Genomic DNA, 9,881 nt, shown 5'->3' on the forward strand with positions numbered 1-9,881 from the left:
CCCATTAAACCAAGGCCTTCACATATTACTGTAATAAAAGCCCCTGCTCTCGCCTTTATGGGCTTTTTAATTATGTCTATTCGTCTTCCCGGGCTTGTGAGCAACAGTTCATGATGAGCCCCATTTCATGAATACTCCACCACTGGCAGAAAGCTGGAGGGGGGTGAATTAAAGGGGAGAAAAAACACACAAAACAAAAAACATGAAAATGGCCCGAGTCTGAAAAAATGACTATTGTTCCTGGAATGGTACTTTATATTTTACCTCGCAGTGTGTTGTCAGTGCGGCTACTTTTACCATTTTTTCCCCCTCCAGAGTTATCTTTGTTTTAGATGTGGATTATTACAAAGATGGAAAAATCTCATGCAGCTCAAGTGAATTGCATGGCAGCTTGGTAGTAATGGCGTGTATTAAATTAGCTCCCAGAGAACAGGGCAGAGGCTGGACAAGCTGGGAAAAAAAAAAAAAAAAAAAAAAAAAAAAAAAAAAAAAAAAAAAAAATATGAACCAAGCAAATCATCCATGCATGAATTTAGCAAAAAGAGTCTGCACCCAGGCTCATTTTATACCTCGAGTACTTTTCCTTTGGTGCGTTTTTACATTCTAGTTTGTTCAAAATTATATTGGATTTACAATAAAGGTCAGGCAGTGGCCACACCCGCCCTGCACCATATGAAAAATCTGGATCATATACAGTAATGTATTCACACCTTGAAGCAGGCTCAATGTAAGACCCTGCCTGGTATTAAAGGATACTGATTGATAGAGCAATATAAAACACGTTGTGTTAACAGTGTACATTTTATGGCCAAGTCATTTTCTCGCAAGGCTGGCCACTCCGGCTCAACCCCTTAACCCCAAGAGTACCTAAGCATGCAAGCATCACTGTGGATGCCACCAAGCAGAAGCGAAAGCAGAAAAGGTTTAGCTGTGAAGAACCTTGATTACCCCCCATGTTCGAATTTGGAATTTATGTCCATTGCATAATGAACTTTGGTTAAATAGACTTCTGGTCCTTGATCTATACTCAAAGGGAGGAAAACAGAAGAAATAAAGGTCGAGGCATGGGTATGAATGCTTTATTTTCTTCTTACTCAGGTGCAAATAGAGTATCCGGTGGGTTTGCGAAGTCTGCTGCAAATCACAGTGCTGGTGAAAACTAACACCACAGCAAGCACCATCCAGACTCCACACAGCAGGGCTACTGCTGAAAACAAGGCTGAAAAAGGGAGGATGAGGACACAGAAGACAAATATTACCACTTCTATTAGCAGTTGAGAGAAAACTCAAGGGAGTGGGAAGAAAGTCAAGTCAGAGAGGTTTTTTTTTTTTTTTTTTTTTTTTTAACCCCCTTGAGTTGCTTTGTGGGTGTCTTACCAGCTCGAGTGACTTCTTGTGTCTGCTGCAGAGAAACTGGTTCTGGAGGAAGCTCAAGCGGCTCAGTCGACCCCTCTTCCAGAACGTTCTCCTCCAGCAGGATGGGGCCCAGAGCAACCGTCCCCTCCCACCGCAGAGCTGCATAAAAATAAGCAAATCCAATATGGGTTGGAAGGGAAACAACAATCTTCTTAGTGCATTTAGCCAGCTGAGTAAACCATTCCCGACACGACTGATTGGTTGGACAATTAAAGGGATTAACTCAAAATCAATCCACCACATAAATGGCATGTGTGCCAAATGAGCGCAAGCAAGCTCGTCTAAACACGGGTGGAGCCTCTGCTTGTGTAGGTTTGTGGCTGATTGTATTATACTCCAAATGAATGCATTTAAACTAAATTTAAAAAAGAAAAAGTATTTCTAAAATATGCATGTTTGCTACTTTTATGACATTTTAGACAGCCTCGTATCAGCTAGGCACAGCCCCTTAAAAAACACCTTTTTAAAATAATGTTTGCAGAAATTAAATCAACAGATTCTGCATATGCAAATGCTTTTCATAATGAAAGTGGTTAGAATAGCATAATTTCCCCCCCACTGGGCCGGCATCACATGTTCAGGACCTATCCCAGGTTGTCATGTAGAGTCGCTTCTGCAAACTGTACCATCATTTGCTGCAAGGCTTCTTTTCCATCTCTGCGTGCTGCAGCTGGTCTCACAGCAGCTACACACCTTATTGTCTCCACCTGATGCCACCCATCTGTCCAGAGCCGAAAACGCATTGTTAGGAGGAAGCGCAGCAAAGCTTTGCATTAGCATTAGAGCCATGGCAACGAATCTGAAGGCAAACACCTGTACAGTAGAGCCATCTTTGTGTAAACTGACCTCTTAGCTTCAGACAGGAATGAGCAGGCTTTGTGCTCCGAGTCGACGGGTGCAGAGACTGGCGTTGCTTTCAGGTGACATGTGATGTAGAGCTATGAGAAAGTTAAACGACATGGAAATGTATTAATGTTCAGAATGGATGTGCTATATGATAAACTGCATCAGGAGTCCTGACAGGTATGGAGAGCCAAAACTGCCATAATTTAAAAAACTATTTGACTCAAAACAAATATGCCATTAAATGGACAAAAAAAACCCCAAAAAACCCCAAAAAACCAAAAACTCGTTATTACACAATTTGTGATTTATTTGCTTCAGTATTCGTGGGCAATATACATTCCTACCTTCACTTATGATAACGGGATCTGGGTATAACCAAAAGAAGGAGACTATGGATACAAATTGCAGAAATACACTTGTTCTAAAAGGTGGTCAGGTCTCTCCTTTAGAGATTTGATGAGGAGCTTTGTCATTCAGGAGGAGATTAGGGTAGAGTTCATACTCCTCCATATCAAAAAGGACCTAGTTCAAAAAAAGTTCAGGCATCTGGAAACCTCCCAGATGAGGTGTTTTGAGTTTGTAACCCTGGGATCAGGCCCCGTGGCAGACCCAGGACCTGCTGGACAGATTATATCTCTAGACTTACTTGGGAATACCTCATCGTTCCCCCAGAACAGCTGGAGGAGTTTGCCCAGAAGAGCAAGTTTGGGCCCGTGTATACAGAAGCACAGGAGAAATGTAGAAGGAAGAAATGTAGGAAACGAGAATTCTAAAATAAACCTTCAAAACAATTAAATATAATATAATTATAATTAGTTCTTATTGCATTTCCTGTCAAACAAAATAAAACAGTAATTATTTAAATATAAATGGAAAATTCTAAAGAAAATAAAATGAAAAGTACATTTAAAAATGCATAAAATTAAAGCAAATACACATAAATATGAAACTTAATTCATATAAGCTTTCCTAAAATTCCTTTGGACGTCACTGTGGCGCATTTCATGCCGAATAATTTTTTTATAACCTTTTAATTTTGGCACTCTTTGTCCTCCACAGCCCGGTGTTCTCACAAACAACGTTAGCCCATTTCACATTAGCACATCAATAGCAAAGTTTTTAGGCTCTTATGGATTCAAAGTGGCTTGCTGCATTTGGGAGGTAACGGTTTCTAAATGGCAAACTGATCAAAGTTAATGTAATGTTACGATCCAACGCTGACGTAAAAGGCACACAAGAAAAGGTTTTGTGGAGTTGATACTGGTTCATATTTATGGCAGGGATCCTAAACCTATAAAATGGTTATCAATGGTTACCACAAAGGGCATTCATTTCCTCCATTTCCACACAAAGCTTCTGAGGATACTGTAGCCCCGAAACAACACTTTCAAACACATATATTAGGTGTCGGCTTGCTATATATAAAAACTAACAGAAGGCAAGAAGAAAAAAGTAAAGTGGTTAAACTAACACCTCAGGTGCTGCAAATCGCACCTCTCTATAGTAGCTTTAGGATACGTGATCAGTAGTTTCAAAACTGCATAAACACATCTTTATACTACTTACAGCCTTCCTGTCATCTCGGTGGAACCTGAAGGCCTTCAGCTGGAAGTGAAGTTTATCCTCGTGGCTCCTCGGCATGAAGTAAGACTTGGATCCCGTCAGCTTAGTGTCAGTTAAACATCTCATGATTGAAGAAAAAGAAAAAGAAAAAAAAAAAAAAAAAAAAAAAAAAAAAAAAACGGGCGTGAGTTTTACATGCAAAAATCTGCTGATTATATGCACCATTTGTTACACAACTGTGACCCAAACAGTAAATCTTGATTATTATGTCTAGCTGACCCTTTGAAACAAATACAGCCAGTGACTGTTCGTATTTAGTGTCACTTTAAGGTACAGTATTCCACAGACGATCCACAGCTTCTCACCCGTGGTTGTTAATGAGGCTGTATCTGGGTTGAGAGTATGGATCTGGGTTCGCAGTGGCCACGCAGCCGTCCACGTAGACCCTCAGAGGTATGTGGTTACCCCTGAGGACCGCCGCCTCAATGTGCATCACGTCATTCAGGAAATAAACGCTGGAAGGCCTCTGCGACTGCCAGTCCTCTAATCAAATACAGAGGAAAAAGGTATGAGTGTAATGCTGGGGCCATCAATCCGATTAGATGAAACTAAAATGATGCCCGTGGGAGAGAGTGTGGCACTGTTTCAGCAGACAGTAGGATATCGGTACTGGAACAGTAAGAGAAAAATACTTTAAAGAGGACAATAAATGAATCATTAACCTGAGTAGGAAACGCAAATGAGGTCTGTGCCTTTAAAAACTAGTTTAAAACTTTCATAATTTCCTTCATAACTGCATCCAGTCCAGACAGGTTTATAGTAAGTAAATCAGAGCTGGAGGACGGTTCTGCTCATATGATGACGATGATGAACACCAGTCTGGTGCGGTGCCTGTCTGCAGCGCATAGCTTAGAATTAATTAGAAAACACACAATCAGCAGTATATTGATCACTCCATTGTGCGAGTGACCCTGTCGGGTCAGCTGCAGCCTACGAGGCATGTAATTTCAGCTCATCACCATGCAAAAGTTTCACTCCTGTTTATCAAGTCGGTGTTTAGCATCTTTAACAGTCGCGACGAAGCCCGCGAGGCCTCGAGTGATTGCAATTACGCCTGTCGCCGGGGAAATTAGCCAGACCGGCTGGTGCACATCAAAAGTTTTTCCTTCCCCTCAGAACATAAGCGCCAAGTTTGTCATTTTTGACCTGCCCCCACCTGTCATGAGATGCAGGGAGAAGTGCAGCCACTGTTCCACTTGCATGAGGGAGGCCAACGGCTTCGAGGTGGGTCTCAAGGCATCGCTGTTTACGTAATGCCTCCTGTGAAGACAATTACAGGAAGGAGGGGCGTTTCACTCGAGAGAGCCCCATCAAGGATGAAGAATATTCACGCCACTGACAGAAAGATACAAGAGTTAAACATCTACAGGTAAACATAACTATAAAAGGGTTTGTGCATGGCTCACCAAGGTAAGTTCAGGACTTTGGGGGCATTTTTAGTACTATATACTGTAGGATGCACTTTAAACCAGTTTAAGCTACAGTTCTCTGTTACTGGTGTGAGACATCATGCATTCTGACTGCTATAGATAGTAATACCGACAGGGTGCTACAGATTCATAAGCCCTGCAGATAACTCTGTATAACCTGTGCTATCAGCTAGATTTGTATACTCTAGGAAATTTGGACGACCATCAGACTCAGGGAAGTGAAAGTAATAAGAAAAGAGGGTGAATTCCTTTTGGTACGAAAAGTCAAATGATTGTATAAATATATCATTTTTTTCCACTAACATCATGTGGAAATATAATATGATTCCTGCCTCTTTCCCCTCACCCCGAACTGGTTGCAACAGATGGCTGCCCTTCCTTAAAGCTAGTACTTCTGGAGGTTACTTCCTGGTAAAAGGGAGTTTTTCCTTCCCACTGTAGCCAAGTGCTTGCTCATAGAGGGTTGCCTAATTGTTGAGGTTTTCTCTCCATTACTGTAGGGTCTTTATCTGACAATATAAAGCATCTTGGTGTTGTCATTTGCTGCTATATAAATAAAAATGAATTAAACTGAATATTTAGAGGGAAAAAAAAAGGCACTTGGGCATAGCTGCCTTACGTTTGGTCTCTCCTATCCATACATCCCCTCCAGCAACAGAGAGAAGGCAAAACGCTAAACTCATAGCTTCAAAGACTCATAGCTTCTGACATCACAGTGATTACATTTATCCTTTTACAGACATTTAGAATGAATCTCTAACGAACATGGGGGGTAAACCACAAGGCGTTACCTTTTATAGTGGCACTGAATTACCGCTTCAACAGGGTTGGTCTTTAAAATGAAGGTGTTGCTAATCGGAGTCGGAGAGTACATCAGAGTAAATGTGTAGATGATGGCTTCTTCAGTCATCTGAAGAAAGTATTAAACAGTTAAGAGTGAAGTGAAATGCACGACAGTAAATAGGCCTGAGAAAACAGAGCCACACACCGTCACTGTGCTGCCGCAGCCCTCCGGCTCCGTTTGAAACCCCAGGACGAGTCCCTCAGTGTCTACCGCAGCGCAGTCTCCTAAGGTCAGATCACTCGGACGGATCAACTGACCGTTTCCTAAGAACAAAGCGGAGAAGGCGCTGCTTAAATCGAGACCATTACCTGAGGCCATTTTATCCTTCTCCAGTCAATAACACTCACGAGGAGTGGAGGTTCAGCCACAGGACAAACAGAAAAGTTTCTTAATGCACTGCTGTAAAGTCAGCATTCGAGCACCCGACAGACAAGCCGAATGCCCCTTCACAGAGTGAAGAAATAAGAGGAAACGTAATATTGATCACCGAGACCATTGTCTGTGCCATTTGCAGTAATCAGCACTGAGTCTCCCATCTTCACTGTTCCATTCAATTTTCCAATTTGGGCCTCTAATCTAAACCTTTCCTTTTTAGACATCAGAGCAGAAGGTATGTTAAGTGGACCTGTGCCGGTGCCACTGCAGATAAAAAACCCCTGCAAATTCGATCAATTTAAACAAATAATGGGCAGCCATTACCTAGGAAGTTCCGCTTGACCTCGACGGTGACCTTTACTTCGCCACAGTCCACCACCACACTGTCAGCTGGCACAGGAACCCGCTCCTCAAACTTCACTGGCACCTGGAATAACATCCGAATGGATTATATAGTGCAGAGAATTCAATAAATGCTGTGCAGCTGTCTAAAAATAATAATAATAATTTTTCTATACTACCTTTGATTTCTGCTTGACTGCTAGGTTTAGATCTGGATCTTGTTCCTGCAGTTGTGCCAACTCTTGAGTTTGGACGGTCTCCCCCTGCTCCAGCTGGGAAGGTTTCTGCTTCCTGAGCTGGTGGCTCCTGACCCGGTAGCTGACAGGAAAGCCGGCCGGATCCTTTTGTTCCATCTGGTGACGTCCGGCTGTCTGCAGTGATCTTGGCAGCTGCGAGCTTGTTGTCACTTCTTCTTTTGGGATTTGGCTAAAAGTGTCATTGGTGCTGACGTTTAACCAATTTTGTGTAGTGAAGCAGAAGTTTCCAGCTAAGAAGAAAAGCACAAAGCCGAACACAAACCCCAGCTCCATTAGAAGTTTTCACAAAACAAGACAGCACTGCTGTGTTTGTCTCTTCACCAGAAATCAGGTATAGGAACTTGGCACTGGCTCCACCTACTCCTAATGACTTGATTGGATTCCAGCCTGGAGTATTTCAGTATTGATTGCTGCGCTCCCCATTATACAGCACCAAATCACAACAGCAGCACCTCAAGGCGCTTTACTGTAAGAAAAAGATCCTACAGTAAAACAAAGAACACTCCAACAATCAGATAACTCTCTATAAACAAGCAGTTGGTGAAAGTGGGAAGGAAAAACTCCCTATTAACAGGAAGTAACGTCTGGCAGAACCATCTGCCATGACAGGTTGGGGTGGGGGGGGATGGACAGCACAATAATCTCAAAAACTGCTTCTTTAAAACTAATTATGCGTATATTTGTATTGTGGGAAAAAAGGCGGGGTTTGTGTTCATCTTTTTGCTTTTCTACTTCTGCTGCGCTACACAAAATTGTTTAAACGTCAGCACCAGTGACACTTTTAGCCAAATCCCAAAAGGGCAAATGCTGCCATCTGCTAAATGTCCAGCAATCATGTTGGTAATGAACAAAGACTTTTATAAACAGAAACAAGCCTGACCCCCGAACAGTAAGTGGCTTTCACGGCCCTCGTGAGGCAAATCAATCTACGCTCTCAGGGAGTTGCCCCCCCTGCCCTCCCTTGAGTTTTGATGCTGCGTGATCTTGAATGTCAAGGCGATGCGGTCAGCAGTTAGCAGAGTTCAGCAGAGACGCTCATAAAACTGAGATTTATGATCATCCACTGAGAGATTTCACAAATGTCACCACCGCCGCTACCAAATGTGTGAGTGTGTGTGCTGGTCAGCGGTGTGTATGACGCGTAACAGGAAGCAGGGGGTGTGTCTTGAGGCTGCGCCAGCAGGCATGTCAGTCTTGCAGATGGTCTATGGTCTGTTTAAGATCTAAAGTATGGTTGATAGATAGATAGATAGGCAAGTGGGTGCCTCACATCACTCACAATATTATTTGCCTTGCTCCATATATGGTGTCTTAAAATCTTTCTAAACTTGGTAATGCAATGCAATCCCAACAACTTGTTACTCTTTCTAATTGCCTTTTCTGTGCCTCAGAGGCATTTCCAAACCAACAAATAATATAAAGTCAAAACATTTTCAATAACAACACAACAGAAAATTTGGAATACACCTTGAAGGATAAAAGTTTCCTCAGAAAAATATGTTTTTTGCTGTGCCTTGGTGCCCAGGCAGTCAGTCCATGAGTGTATTTCAGTCTATGCACACCTCCAAGATGCTTGTATTTGTTCACAGAGTGGATCAGTTCTCTGGTAATGAAAGTGGGCTGGGCTGATGGTTTCCTCCTAAAATCATCTGACATTTCCTTTGTCTTTGCGGTGTTGAGGATGAGATTTGCACTCTCACACCATTTAATAAAATGTTCAGTGGCGCATGTCCTTCCTCTCCATCATATAAGAGGCTTGCTAAAGCTGGATCATCTGCATGCTTAATAAATGTCTGTTAGGAAAAGTACTTTTACAAGAGTTGGTATACAAAATAAACAAAAACGGAGATAAAACACAATCCTGAGGGCAATCAGCAGCAGCTCCATGGAGTAGTGGTTTCAACATTCGCCTTACGTATGTGAGATCTCTGGGTCAAGAGTGGGCAGAGACACGAACCCAGCCTCAGGGAGTCACAAGCTAGTGTACTGCTAGTGCTGATCCCACGCACTGGGCAGTACACTATCACCTGGTGTGAAAAAACTGTGCCAAATCAAGCATGTGGATCTGCTGTGGTGACTACCTTTAGTGGGGTTACACAGTGGTGCAGTGGTTGGCACTATCAAGAAAGTTCTGGGCTCTTTCTGGGTGGAGTCTGGATGTGTGTTTCCAACTGTCCAAGTGAATGGGAGTTTGACAGTTGGTCTTAGGCTCCAGTCGCTTCAGGAAGAATTTGTTTTGTGAGAAGAAGGGATAAAATTGGACATTTTGTATGACATCAACACAAATATATATCTGACTGAATTAAGGAAAACTAGGAGCTATCACCTTGATGTTCTAGCATAGCCTATTCCAGATTGGGATGTTGGGAATTTTCTGCCTTTGAGTAAATGGATGGATGGAATTTAATGCTACTAAAGTTCCAATACCATCCCATATGTTGGACAGATAATGTGAATGCATACAGTACATATTAAATGTACTGTATGTACTACTAAATCTTTATTTTACTTCAGAAAATGTTGGCTAACTTCATTTATTGGGTATTAATGTTAGTGGTAGATTAACATGTACATGTAATATATCCTGGCCCGCAAACTTGCACAGGGTATCTACCACAGTGCTAAAAGTGAGCTAGGTGCTCTTTTCATCCAAGGTGTTCCTTTTTCAGTCCAAATACAATTTCACTTGTTTCCAAAAACAGGTCTGCTTTAACCAGATGTTTTTTGCCCACTAAACCTTTCCGCAGC

At 42.2% G+C, this 9,881-nt stretch overlaps 1 protein-coding gene across 1 annotated transcript; it reads right to left on the reverse strand.

Moving 5' to 3' along the window:
- Positions 1–1,063: 1,063 nt before the first annotated feature.
- On the reverse strand, positions 1,064–7,501 carry LOC100696162 (zona pellucida sperm-binding protein 3). Its single transcript, XM_005450060.4, has 11 exons — positions 7,056–7,501; positions 6,859–6,961; positions 6,304–6,422; positions 6,107–6,225; positions 5,042–5,145; positions 4,191–4,368; positions 3,829–3,946; positions 2,263–2,354; positions 2,043–2,137; positions 1,378–1,515; positions 1,064–1,219 (listed from the first exon to the last, which is right to left on the reverse strand). The coding sequence occupies exons 1-11, from the start codon at positions 7,404–7,406 to the stop codon at positions 1,095–1,097; spliced, it is 1,542 nt and encodes a 513-aa protein (XP_005450117.1). The 5' UTR covers positions 7,407–7,501; the 3' UTR covers positions 1,064–1,094.
- Positions 7,502–9,881: the final 2,380 nt, after the last annotated feature.

The sequence above is a fragment of the Oreochromis niloticus genome, linkage group LG23 (assembly GCF_001858045.2).
Source record: "Oreochromis niloticus isolate F11D_XX linkage group LG23, O_niloticus_UMD_NMBU, whole genome shotgun sequence".
Classification (NCBI taxonomy): domain Eukaryota; kingdom Metazoa; phylum Chordata; class Actinopteri; order Cichliformes; family Cichlidae; genus Oreochromis; species Oreochromis niloticus.